Source organism: Equus asinus, chromosome 27, assembly GCF_041296235.1.
Source record: "Equus asinus isolate D_3611 breed Donkey chromosome 27, EquAss-T2T_v2, whole genome shotgun sequence".
Taxonomy (NCBI): Eukaryota; Metazoa; Chordata; class Mammalia; order Perissodactyla; family Equidae; genus Equus; species Equus asinus.
In genome coordinates this window covers 19,425,601-19,440,151 of record NC_091816.1, presented here as the reverse complement: position 1 = coordinate 19,440,151, position 14,551 = coordinate 19,425,601, and the positions used below count along the sequence as shown (strand labels likewise).

The 14,551-nt window shown below is 37.3% G+C and overlaps 1 protein-coding gene across 2 annotated transcripts in view; it reads right to left on the bottom strand.

Annotated features, from left to right (window-relative positions):
* The window catches only part of ZDHHC2 (zinc finger DHHC-type palmitoyltransferase 2), a 65,952-nt gene that overhangs the window by 9,896 nt on the left and 41,505 nt on the right, over positions 1 to 14,551 (bottom strand). For both annotated transcript variants that reach the window (XM_044760641.2, XM_014836512.3), the window contains exons 6-10: positions 14,503 to 14,535; positions 8,740 to 8,860; positions 6,471 to 6,603; positions 1,276 to 1,402; positions 894 to 986 (exon numbers count right to left, since the gene is read on the bottom strand). In XM_044760641.2, coding sequence (XP_044616576.1) covers positions 894 to 986; positions 1,276 to 1,402; positions 6,471 to 6,603; positions 8,740 to 8,860; positions 14,503 to 14,535 — 507 coding nt within the window. The remainder of the gene's footprint in view (positions 1 to 893; positions 987 to 1,275; positions 1,403 to 6,470; positions 6,604 to 8,739; positions 8,861 to 14,502; positions 14,536 to 14,551) is intronic.

The window sequence follows — 14,551 nt, the reverse complement described above, 5'->3', positions numbered from 1 at the left end:
AATGATATTATGGTTATGCTTTTGCTATTGGCTTTCATTTAAAAATTAGAGGAATGGTCACGTCCAAGTAAATCTGTCTTAAAGATATAAAAAGTTAGTGTTTCAAACTTAAAAAGTCATATGTAGCCTTTTAAAAGGTTAAGCAGTTTCGCCTTTGGCCAGTTGGTAGCAAAGTCAGAATCAAATTTCAGGTCTTGCTCAAATTCTTGCTTTTGTTTGTTTGTTTCCTTTTTTTTTTAATTTATTTTTTAATTGCAGTCAAATTCTTGTTAGACTGGAACCAAAAGTGACCTAAAACAGCGGCAAAGTCTCTAGACAACGAATTTCCCAAACCCTTCCCTTCTCTCGCCACAGAAATGGCTCAGGTAATGCTTAGAGGTCTTTAAAAAGTACCAAGAACATGGCCACATTGCTAATGGAACTGTCAAGCAGGGGTCCGGGATTCCATTTGATCTCCAGAGGCCTGATCCAGGGAAGTCCTTCTGATCTCTTTATAACAGTTACCCACAAGGAGGAAGGACCTGGAGCGTCAGAGGGAGAGTTACCCAGTCTGCTCACCTCATTGCTAGGGAAGCTCATCTGGACTTACAGTGTTTTCATTTAAGCACTACATTTAAAAAATCATAATATATTTCAGTCAACCAAAATGTATAGAGAACTAACACCTGTCTGCCCACCACCCAGATCGATAGCAGAATTTTATAAGTATAATTGAAGCTCCCTATGTACCCCTCCCCAATTATACTTTCCTCCTTCCCTCATTCCAAGTGGAAATCACTGTAGTAAATTATCTCACGTTCTTAAATTTTTTTCAAAGGAACATATAACTGAAGGACACAAGAGAATAAAATATATTATTTAAAAGCAAAATAGAAAAAAAGATATGGGATTACTTCTTAGATGTTGAGTTCAATCCTGCAGGAGTAGATGGTTGTTCAGGATCCTGGTTAACAAGGCAAGTTGGAAAGGAGCAGCCATCACCTAGACTATAATTAAAACAAAAACTTACAATTCAGCAGTAAAAGACACAATAGAGTGAAACTTTGTTACAGTGCTGATGTCCATGAGCAGAACACAGTAACGTCATGGACAGAACATGTATATCACACATCAGCTTCAATACAGGATGTTTACAAAGATGAATCAATTTTTATTTCCACCCTGATACAATAGTGAATCATAAAATAATACTTCAAAAAATAGGAGTCCCTAGGCAGAATTACAGAGATCTTTTGTTGCGTTACTTTCATTAGTTTAAAACGTAAAGTTAAGTACCTTGAAAAAATGGGTAGTAACCAGTACTTCTCCTCATCACCAAAGACTTGTCGCATGTTTTTACTGAAACCCAAGCTGAAGCCATTCTTATCTGTGCCATGTCGAAACACTGGACTTCTAAATGCCTCTACAAAAGATGGGAGACCAATACTGTGAGCAAAGGACATATCAACCTAGTAACCCGTATATTTAGAGATGACGGAATTCAGAGGAGACTCTGAAAAGCCTCCTGTGAGTACTTATGTGCCTATCAACAGCCATATGATGTAGATTGCCTATTCTGTTTTTAAAATAATCATGATATAATTATATTTATTTCAACTTTTAAGTAACCCTTTTATTATTACAGCAGCACATGTGCATTGCAGAATATCAGAAAATACAAATAAGCAAATAAATTAAAACTTTACATCTTCTAGATCATTATTAGATAGATAGCTGGCTGGATGGATATGGATATAGATGCAAATCTACATAGTTTTGTTTTTGTTTTTTTTTTTTGAGGAAGATTAGCCCTGAGCTAACTACTGCCTGTCCTCCTCTTTTTTTGCTGAGGAAGACTGGCCCTGAGCTAACATCCGTGCCCATCTTCCTCTACTTTATATGTGGGATGCCTACCACAGCATGGCTTGCCAAGCGATGCCTTGTCCTCACCAATCGCACCCAGGATTGGAACCATCGAACCCCGGGCGGCCGAGAAGTAGAACGTGTGAACTTAACCGCTGCACCACCGGGCCGACCCCTACATAGTTTTTTTTAACCAAAGTGAGACTATACTTTACAAACATTCTACAACCTGCCTTTTCAGTCAATAAATTCCACTGTCCAATTTCAGTAAAATTTTCTCTCATCCAATCATAAATTTTTTCCAGCTGACCAAAAATGTACTTTAAAGCTCTTTTTTACAAACCAGGATCCAAAGCAGAACCATACATTGTATCCAGTTCTGCCCACTCTGCACATGGAAGTTGAGGTGCTGAGAGGCTGTGGGACTTGCCTAAGATCACACAAAAAGTAAATGACAGAAGTGGAACAAGGCCATCAATGTTCCTTCCATTATGCTACATTTTCCTCTTAAATAATGCTGAGATGCAAAATCTAAAATTTTATTTTTGGAATATGAATGAACACTGAAGTATAATGATTTTTGTCCATCATAAAAAAAAAATCTAATTAGCAGAGTCAAGGTACTACGAAAAAAGGTGGCAATTTGCAAGATCTTTAGCATTTGTCACCCTAGGTTATATAGCTTTTCCTAAAACATTTTTTATAATTATAGGACCATATTGTCTAGAAGATGTCCTTTCAGTGTTACAAGTTAAATCTAGAGGTTTCTAGAAGTTAAAAGTTTCTAGTAAATTCATTTACATTTTAAGAATAATTTAATTGCTCAATATATAATTTGAGATAAGATACTTTGTTTAGAAATTACTTTATTATAGCAATATTTTCACCATAATAGTACTAGCTGTAACAAGATTTCACTTGAATATTAAAAATTAACATTCACTGACTATATACTACAACTAATTTTCACTGACTATTATAATAATTGAATCTCATAGCTCGAAGTGTCCTTTGAGATCACGAGGATTTCTAAGTCCTGATGGCATTCCCAAACTCCTATTCATAGTCTAGAAGACTCTACTTAGCTTAGTCCCTGCTTACTTCCCAAACTTCATAGTATATTTTCCGTTCTTTAGGTTTCTAGTTCCAGCCACACGGATAGTTTCTCAAACATTTCTAGTTCTTTTTCTATAGGGCTTTTTAAAAATAATTGAGATGGAATTCACAGAACATAAAATGAGCCATTTTGAAGTGAACAATTCAGTGGCATTTAGTACACTCACAATTTTGTGCAACTACCATCTACATCAAGCTCCAAAGTCTTTTCATCATCCCAGAAGGAACCCTACGCTTGTTAAGCAGTCACTCTCCATTCCCTCTCCTCCCCACCTCCTGGAAACCACCAAGAGGCTTTCTATTCTATTCTATTTCTTTCTATTCTCTTCCGGATAGTTCATATAAATGGAATTATATAATATGTAAGCTTCTGTGTTTGGCTTCTTTTACTTATGTTTTTGAGGTTCATACATGTTGTATCAGTACTTCATGCTTTTCTAAGACTGAATAATATTCCATTTTATAGGAATACCACATTATCCATTCATCTTTTGATGGGACTTGGGTTGTCTCCATCTTCTGGCTATTGTGAATAATGCTGCTATGGACATTGAGGCACGAGAATCTGTTGAGTCCTTGTTTTCAATTCTTTTGGGTACACATGTAGGAGTGGAATTGCTGGGTCATATGGTAATTCTATATTTAATTTTCTGAGGAATTGCCAAACTGTTTTCACAGTGGCTGCACCATTTTATATTCCAACCAGCAACATGTGAAGCTTCCATTTTTTCCACATCCTTGCCAACACTTGTTTCCTGTTTTTTTGATCATAGCCATCTTAGTAAGTGTGCATTGGCACTTCACTGTGGTTTTGATTTGTATTTCCCTAATGACTAATGACGCTCAACATGTTTTTATGTGCTTGCTGGACATCTGTATATTTTCTTTTGGAGAATGTCTATTTAAATGTCTATTCAGATCCTTTGCCAGTTTTTAAATTGGGCTGTTTGTCTTTCTGTTGTTGAGTTGTATATTCTGGATATTAGACCACTATCAGATATATAATTTACAAATATTATTCTCATTCTGTAGGTTGTCTTTTGACTTTTTTGATAATGTCCTTTGATGCACAAATGTTTTTAATTTTGATAGTGCCCAATTTATCTATTTTTTTTGGTTGTTGCTCATGCTTTTGGTGTTCCATCTAAGAATTCATTGCCATATACAAGGTTCTGAAGATTTATCCCAATGTTTTCTTCTAAGACTATTATAGTTTTAGCTCTTCCATTTAGGTAATTGAACCATTCTGAGTTAATTTTTGTAAACAGTCTGACTTGGAGGTCCAATTTCATTCTTCTGCATGTGGATACCCAGTTGTCCCAGCACCATTTTTTTTAGGATACCATTCTTTCCCCCATTGAATGGTCTTGGTACTCTTGTCAAAAATCAGTTGGCCAAAGATGTATAAGTTTATTTCTGCACTCTCAATTCTATTCCATTGGGTTATATCTCTGTACTTGTGCCAGTACCACACTATTTTGATCACTGTAGCTTTGTATAAGTTTTGAAAACAAAAAGAACTTCATTTTACTTTTTGGTGGATATTGTTTTTGCTATTTAGGGCCCCTTGAAATTCCACAGGAATCGAGAATCAGCTTTTCCATTTCTACAAGATATGCCAGTGAAGTTGTAATAGGGACGTTACTGAATCTGTCAATCACTTTGGGTCGTACTGCCATGTTAACAATCTTAAGACTTCTAATCTCTGAACATGGGAAGTCTTACCATTCCCTCAGGTCTTTGCTCTCTTTCAGCCATGCTTTGTAGTCTCAGTGTTCTAGTGTTGCACCTCCGTGGATAAATTTATTCCTAAGTATTTTATTACTTTGCATGCTTTTGTAAATTGTTTTCTTAATGTCCTTTTTGGATGGTTCATTGCTAGTGTACAGAGTTCAGCTAATTTTTTGCATATTGATCTTTGCAGACTGTATTAGCTCTAAGAGTTCTTCTATGGATGCTCTAAAGTTTTCTACATATAAGGTCATGTCATCTGCAAAAAAAGGATAGTTTTACTTCTTCCTTTTCAATTTTGATGCCTTTCTTTTTCTTGATTAATTTCTCCAGGTAGAATTTCTAGTATAGTGTTGAATAGCAGAAGTGAAAGAGGGCATCCTTGCTTTTTTCCTGATCTTAAGGAGAAGATTTTTGGTTTTCACCATTGAGTATCACAGCAGCTGTGGCTTTCTCATTAGCCCTTTATCAAGTTGAGGAAGTTCCTTTCTATTCCTAGGTTAAGTGTTTTTATCAAGAAAAGGTGTTGTATTTTGTCAAACATGTTTTCTGTATCAGTTGAGATGATCTTGGGTTTTTTTCCTTCATTCTATTAATGTGGTAGAATACCATTGATTGATTTTTGTATATTGAACCATCCTTGCATTCCTGGGATAAACCCTACTTGGTCATGGTATATAATCCCTTTAATATGCTGCTGGACTTGATTTGCTAGTATTTCATTGAGGATTTTTTGCATCTATATTCATAAGGGATATTGGTTTGTAGTTTTCTTTTCTTGTGATGTCTTTGTCTGGCACTGGTATTAAGGCAGTGTTGGCCCCATAGAATGAGTTAGGAAGTGTTTCCTTCTTTTCTAAGTTTTGGCAAAGTTTGAGAAGAAATGGTGTTAATTCTTCTTAAAAGTTGAGTAGAATTCACCAGTGAAGCCATCTGGTCCTGAGCTTTTCTTTATTGGGAGGGTTTTTTGGTTTGGTTTGGTTTGGTTTGGTGAGGAAGACTGGCCCTCAGCTAAATCTGCTGCCAATCTTCCTCTTTTTGCTGAGGAAATGTGGCCCTGAGCTAACATCTGTGCCCATCTTCCTCTATTTTATATGTGGGATGCCTGCCACAGCATGGCTTGATAAGCAGTGCATAGGTCTGCACCTGGGATCCACCCTGGCAAACCCCGGGCTGCCAAAGCAGAGCATACAAACTTAACTACTATGCTACTGGGCCGGCCCGTATTTCTTCCTTTTTATGTAAGCATTTGTAGCTATACCTTTCCCACTAACCACTGCTTTTGCTGCATCCCATCTCTGTAGGGCTTTTGAACATACTGTTTTCTCTGCCTGAGATGTTCTGGCTCTTTCCATGACTGACTTCTTAGGTTAAATACTCTTTGTTTTGGTAAGCTCTTCCCTGACCATTTTATCTAAATAGGGTCCCTTCCAGCCTCCCCAGCCCTTGATTCATAGCTCAGCATCCTGTCTGTTTCCTTTAAAGCACTTTGCATTTTGTAATTACTTGTATGTTTGGTTATTGATTTTCTGTGCCCCTCACTAGACTGTTTTGCCCTTGCTCACCACTATATATACACAATGCTTCACACACAATGGACAGTCCATAAATATACAGAATGAGTGAATATGTATGTGTCTAAGTCACATCCCACAAAACAGTGTGAGAAATTATGATTTTTACCACTTCAGGACAGGTTGGCATTTAATCATATGGCAACTTTTGACAAATATCTACTTATGTACTTAAAGTTCTGTTAACTACAATAATTGGATACTCACCTAATGTAGATTTATTTTTGCTGACTAGCCAACAATGATAGCCAAACAGAGAAGACAAGCTGACAGAAAACATAGCTGCAGCAAAGAATAAAAACATAATATGGAACTTGGCTTGAGTATCAGGTAGGCCATTCTATAAAGAAAGGAAGAAAATAAAATGTTTTGTCAAAGGGATAAGTATTCCCTACTTCTATAAGTATGTAAGATTTTCTTTTTTGCTTTAATTTTTTAAAAAATTTAGATATGGAGAAAGATACATGGCTTTATGTAAAAACTTTCAGGAAAAAATACATATCATCATTAAAATAAATGTTTACTGGAATATGAGTACATATACGGAAAAGATATTAGAATTTGGAATATTTATTTTGCTTTACATAACTGAATCACAGAAAAATTATGGTATCCTGTGGGTAAACTATAACAGGAAGCAAAACTATAAAACAGTTTTTCATTTACTTCCTGAAAATGTTTTGTTAACATACTATGGATTTATAAGTGTTAAAATAGTTTTACTATAATGCCTGAAAATGAAGGGTAATTGGCACAATTTGGCTACTATTCTCATTCATGTTTTACATCACTACAAACAACAGCATCAACTCAAGAACACATACAACAACACATTCACAATAATGCTGCAAGCTATTTTAAATAACAGCATCACAGAAAAGATCAACACTAGTGCATAACACCTGCCTAAAATGAACCTTACAACATCCATGGGCTGAAACCACAGGCCATCTCAAAGGAAAACCAGTTTGACTGTCATTGTTTGTATTGTCCAAGGAGACCCAGACTCGCTCTAGAATGGCAGGCTTGGGGCTATGGACACTTAGAGAGGCACCAAAGCTGCTGGGAGGTGTCCCCTTCTGATAGAAGGTTGTACTGTTTCAATATCCTGGAGTGTCTGTCACACTGACACAGGTCACAAGATCTTACTGATAGCTTTTGACAGCAGAGTCCTCGCAGTAGAAACTCTGGTCATCCCTTTACAAATGTATTTGTGGTCTGGAACTAAAACCATCCACAGAGATGAGGAGCAGTGAGGTAACATTCTCTCGGACTTTCATTAGGGATCATTCTTCGAGCTGGATGCTGGGGGTGGCCTTGAATGCTAGGAGCATGCCCATGCACCTGTGTGCTCCTAGTGCTTATTGATGTAACTGGCACATGGCAGGCATTCAAGAAATCTTCAGTATTGAATGTGGCTCAAAGCTCACACAAATGATCTAGCCATTCAGAAAGTCTCATCCTAATAAAGGATAATTTAATGAAAATAATAAAGCAATCCTGGCAGAGAAGAACTGTTTTTCACCATCGTTTGCTGTTCACAGGATGTATCTTTCAATATTGATTTTTTAATTTTGTTTTGCTTCATTGAAAATATACAGTGCAGAAAACAAATGAGTCACCTAAAGCCTGTACTTAATAACAATTCAGAATATTACAGACTAATAGCTAAAAAAAAATCTTTTTACACATAAAGAAAACATTTCTAAGTACTCAAAAAATCTTACACAGTCAATTCTCATTATTCGCAGGGGGTGTGTCCTATAAACTTGCCGTGAACACTGAATTCGTGAATAGTGAATCACTGTTCCTAGGAAAATACAGGGTTAGGGTTCTGCAAGCCTCTGGTCACAATATTTTCATCAGCTGATAAATAGAGAATATTTTATGTGTTTCTGCTTAAAGGTACCTTATTGATACCTTATTTAATATATATTGTCGATTCATTAATGTACTCAGCCAACAGCACCCTAATTCATGCCTGAAGGAAGCTTATCTTAACACATATTTTCTCCATAAGGTACATCACAGTCTTCTTTTGCTTCGAAACACGAGACAGCACTTCAGCACTATGCGTGAAGACCATTTTCAACAGCGAAATCACCAACAAAGAGCACAAAAATGCAAAAAGCGTGGCACTAAATAGATTGAAAACCACACTTGTTTACAGTATGAGAGTTCAAACAAGAAGGCAGAATGTCGCCTTGTCTGATCTCAATGGGGAATGTGCACATGAAGCGACTCAAATTCTTCCAACTCTGTGCAAACAGCCACAAAAGCTCTGTGACTACTGACTTTGGGGTTACAAATAAATGTCAGCAAGTAGGTGAATTCACAAATACAGAATCTGCGAATAATGAGGACTGACTCTATATAAATTAGCTCTATTCTATAAAATTAGTGTCTGAAATAATTTACTACTGAAAATGTCTCTATTTTTGTATACCAAGAAAAAGTCACCAAGGTAATGACTTACTGTCCAAAATTTGATAAAATACTGTAAATCTGTAGCAGCAATAAAAAGGCAGTACAGCAGGGAATAAGCCAAGAAAAGGAGGAAAAATTTATAGTTTGAAAATCCAACACAATTGTTCACCCTGTTAACAAAACAAAAACAACATTTTCAATGAGTTGTACATTTTCACCCTAGGTATACATATGCTCAACGTTAACACAGCGTTTGGTGTCCTACCATTTAAAACTTATTGGCATTTCTTTAAGCATAACTCCTAAGATTTCTTTACACATGCAGACATTAAAAAGTCCATTTCACTAAAAAGGAATTTCTGTGTTTAGATTTTAAAATTTGATAGGTAATATTGGTTTAGTCAATCATCAACCATGTAACTGTATTTCATGTCCAATTATACAAAGAAGCTCATGCCTAAAAGCATAGAGATTGTGAGAAACCTAACAAAGTCAGGCAGACATGAGGAATTTACTAAGCGCTTCCTCCATGCTAACTGTAGGTTTGATTCTAACTATGATTAAGTAATTTAAAATCTTTCACGTTTTCCCAAATTAGATGAACGATCTTCACAAACTAGGTGGATGCCATCAGCATGCCACTGAAGCAACCAGATGATCAAAGCACGTTAAATGGGAGGTTTAGGAAAAGAAATAGGACCGGAAGCCAGACAGCCAGGGTTGTAATGCACTTTGACACTAAATAATTATGTGGCCCTGAGAAAGTAGAATAGTCTCTAAGAATTTCATTTTCCTTATCTGTAAAATAAGCATTCATTCTGACATCCTTTCTGAGAGCCAGCTCTATATTCTATATTTCTGAAAGATTTATAATTCTCAGTTCTTACTTTAAAATCATTATATTTGGGGGAGGGGTAAGAATTCAAACTATTTTATCAACAAATACAAACACAATACAATTCATAGTTCATAGTCACATTTTTTTCTATCAGAGTTTTTTCTTTTTTTCCTTTTCATAAAGACAAGGGAATTCCTGGATGACCTTGTGCAAATGCGACACAGCACCTAAGTGGCATTAGCTGCCATCTTCACTGGTTAACTTTGTTAACTGGTATAAAAAACCTATTACATAGAACATACAATACTGTTTCCTCTCCTCAAACCTCTGTGTTCCTACTCTACTGCTGGCAAGGTAATTCACTCTCTATTGACTTTGCTAATAAATGGAAACATTCTTCTTTCCAAATGGTTAGTGAAACTACATTCATAGAAAAATATTTACTCAGTTATACAAGTTGAGTAAGTTCTAAAGATCTGCTGCACAACACTGTGTCGACAGTTAATACTGTATTGCGCACTTAAAAATTTAAGAGGGTAGGGGCTGGCCCCGTGGCCGAGTGGTTAAGTTCGCGCGCTCCGCTGTAGGCGGCCCAGTGTTTCGTCAGTTCGAATCCTGGGCGCGGACATGGCACTGCTCATCAGACCACGCTGAGGCAGCGTCCCACATGCCACAACTAGAAGAACCCACAATGAAGAATACACAACAATGTACCGGGGGGCTTTGGGGAGAAAAAGGAAAAAATAAAATCTTTAAAAAAAAAAAAAAAATTTAAGAGGGTAGATCTCAGGTAAGGGTTCTTACAATAAAAAAACAAATTTTTAAAATTAAAAAAATAAAAAAGGGAAACATTTACCTGGCTTATGAGTAAACCAGAAATTTGGGGGGGAAAAGGAAGAAAATGTTTATATCTTCTACCTCAAAAAATATAAAGTAAAGGGAACAGCATTAGATTCAGGAATTTTTGGACTTAAGGGTATTCTATATGGAAAATAAATTCCTAACGAAGGCAAAATTGTGGGTGCACCGTGTATGAAAAGTTATATTTGCAGCCTTAGAGACTCCAGGGTAAGGGCAAAGCAATTACTGAGACTGCCTTTTATGGCATCTGAATGACAAAAGGGCAAGAAATAATACTGCAGACAGTTCCATACAAGCCTAGTCTAACTATATTCTGCCTCAGAAGGATCCAGATATTCCCTTCGCTTGCCTGAGCTGGTTTCCAGAGGAGAGAATGGGGGGACAAAGGCTGGGGTGCTGCAAGACTTGGGACTTTGTGGGTGAAGACAATGTCACTTCTGTGGACTAGGGGAAAACGAGAAGGGATAGGCAAGAGGATTCCTCTTCCCATACAAATGGGAGAAGCAATTTTTGTATTAAATGACAAATAGCATTTTTATAGAAAGTAAGATGATTTTGATCACAGATTTTATAACACCTAATTTAGCTTAATTTAACTTCCACTCAGAAGCATGGTGCAGTTTGCCATGTCAGAGCCAGCAGACATAGGAGAAAGGCAGTATATAAAGACCAAGTATTTTAGAGTTTGATAGACTTTATACTTCAGGAAATATAGTAATAATATTTATTTTTAATAATACCTTACTCTCTTCATGACACACAGCTTTGGGTGACATATTTTAACTGCCTGCTGCTTTGCAGACTCAATTTGAAAAGGAAGAGGACATACTCTGAGTCTGAATGATTTTATGGGGAGAAACAAAACACGCTCTAGGTGAATATCCCTTACACCTTGTTTAAATTCAGTGTAAACGGCTATTGCCTCTGTTTCAGGGTAATTGCTTTCTGAGTCTAAATTAGAAAAGGAACATAATACAGGCAAAAAAATGGAAAGAATGTGGCCTTTGAAGTTCAAAAATCTTGCTATGTGACTTTACGCCCAGTCTTTAACTATTCGCAGCCTCACTTTCCTCCTCCTTAAAATGGGACGAATAATTTCTACTAATTTGTGTCATTGTTGTAAGGATTACAGATTTTACATATATGTATATATAGTCTCTAACATATTATAGGCACTCAATAAACTGAAGCTGACATTATTTAATTAGTGTTACCTAACCCTTTGGCAAGCATGTCAAAGTATATCATTAATATAATTAATGAATAAGTGAAAATTGTATATTAAAAGAAAAAATGCTTCTCTGATAGGAAATCCAATAAAGCAAAAACTGCAGGATCTCTCCTTTAGTTAAAACAGTGTGAGGTTGACCCCTGCAGCCTGATGGTAATCTTAACCCGCCACAGCAGATAAGCTCCAGTCACTGACAACAGAGAAGCGCTGTTCTCTCACTTTTCAAATGCTTAAAGTTGACAGATACTGAACTTCAAAATCGTATACAAAGACCAGTATAAAAAGGTTGCCCCACAGCTTGGGAACATCACAGAGTTCTTTTAATAAGTGACTTTTATATTCATTTTATTTAGAGCCTTTTATAATGGCTATGTAAAATGGCTATAAAAAAGATTTTTAATATATTAATATGGAAAATTTTCTAGGATACATTAAGAGTAGGGAAAAACAAAAGGCAGAGATTCAGTCCATAATGGAACCACTTGTGTTTAAAAAAAGTGTGTCAAAAAAATTTTTGTGTGTATAAAAATAATTTAACACACACATTTATATCTGAAAAGTACACATGACATTTAGCAACACTGGTTTCCTATGAAGAAGGGAAGAAGGAGAGGGGGCCCAGGAAGAACACATGGACTTTTTTTATTTTTTAATGTAGAACTACGAGTATGTGTTATCTATAAATTTTTTAATTTAAAATTTTAATTTGAAATTTAAAATAAATAGATAAAATGGCCACTCTACTCAGCTGGCACAAGGTGAATATCAGGCCTTTGACACTAAGCCCTTCCCAAATCGACCTGGCACTGCTTTCTGCGAGGGAGCGCCCAGAGCTGAGACGGGGGCCTGGGACAGCGGCTACAGCAGGGGAGGCAACAGTGCAGAGAAGCAACAGCACAGAGGCTGAAAGGCACTGCCGTCAGCTCCCTCAGCTCCTTCCACACTGCCTCAAAGGGCGAGACACCAACAGGCGGTACACAGGTTTGTGATTTGAGTCCATTTTTTAAAACTCTCGAATCTTGCATCTGTCCCCCTTCACTTATTTAATAGGGTCTGCCAAAATGTGAAAGATTGTCAAATTACGCTATAAGCTTCTTATAAAGCCAAATAAATTGCAGATTTAGAAAGATTGCTTCATCATAAATTATTATTCTCTACTTCCGTAACTTTGTGAGGATAGCAAGGGCCTGGCAAGCTTTACAGGGGTGTGCTAGCTTGGGATTAATCCTGATTGTTTCCATCTCTCCATTCCTTATCATCACAGTGTCTTATTACTTTAAGGCATAAAAAGTGGAGTCACCTCTTTGCCCTTGATTTCTTTCCCACTCTGCTAAGTCATACCTAGAATACACAGTTATCCGGAAAGGAGGGTGTCTTGGTATGGGCTCCCCCAAAGGCAGACCCTGAGACAAGAACTTGGATACAGTTTATCTGAAACAAGGAAGGGAGGAAAGCCAACAAAACACATGTTCTTGGCCAGTCCCTCACCGGTTGAGGGTGGCCTCTGGAAGCACTAATGCCTTGGCACTTCTGGACGGCCCGGCTGACCAGCTGAACAAACTTCCCAAGGGGGAAGAGAGCCCTCAGGCAGACAAGCAGAGAAACAGCGGTGCCTGAGGTGGGGAGCCGTCAGCGGGCAGGGGAACTGTCCACTGCAGGTGCACGGACCTCACCGGTGCATCACAGGCTATGGGTGGGCACTGACGGCGTGTGCTACTGGCAGGTCAACAGAGAACATAAGGAGGATGAAGAAGACTTACAGTTAAAGATATCAGGGAAAAAAACACTTGCTGAGAAAGGAACAGAATGAATGAAGAGAATGAAAGAATGAAGGAAGCATAAGAATGACTACAAATGAAAATTAATACAAAGGGAGGTTATTTATTGAGATCTTTCTTTGAGAAGAACATTATTCTCACATGAGTTAACTAGCCTTCACACTATAAAAGAGAAAATCTAGGTGGAGAAAAGGCAGAAGAATCCTGGAGAAAGATATAGAAGACGGTAAACCCGACATTCCCCTACCATCCCTTACAGCTAAGATAACCATTGTCTGCATATGTTTCAACCTACACCTAGTGCAGATTTGTGGGCATGTCTACCCTTCTCTTGAGCCACCTCTGAAAGAGATAAGGCTTGGAGAATAATCATGCTTAAGGTCCAAACCCAACCTGGCTGGCAACCTTAGCGTGGCTGTCACAGGTACGGGCACACTGAGAGGAAAAATTACAGGGAAAAGTAGAAAAATCAACCTTCATTACTTAATTAGACCTTTCAAATAACCCTCTTTCAAGTTACCTAATTTCATGACTTACAAATGTTTTTAGGTTTCTTTTTTGTGTGTGTGTGAGGAAGATTAGCCCTGAGCTAACATCTGCTGCCAATCCTCCTCTTTTTGCTGAGGAAGACTGGCCCTGAGCTAACGTCCGTGCCCATCTTCCTCTACTTTATATGTGGGATGCCTGCCACAGAATGGCTTGACAAGCGGTGCGTAAGTCCACTCCCGGGATACAAACCAGTGAACCCCGGGCTGCCGAAGCAGAACATGCGAACGTAACCACTGCGCCACCAGGCTGTCCCCAGAAATATTTTAAAAAATACTAATGAATTCTAAGTGGCAACCCTTGTTTAATGTGTATTTGGTAATTTCAGGAGAAATTAACTTCTAGACTGTTAACCTATTGGTTCTAAAATTATTTCATGGGAATTCTCCTGAATAAAGGCTCTTTTTGAGTGAAATAAACAAACACTAGAAACTAAACCTGAAAGTACCTCCTAGGTCAGCTAAGGCAAGATTTCATTTATAAAATGATTTAAATAGATAAATGATTTAATTTAAGTTATAAGGACAGAAACTTGTTTACGTATAGAGCCATACTCACCATGGGCAATGATGATCCATCTTCAAAATACATCTAAAAAAAACACACA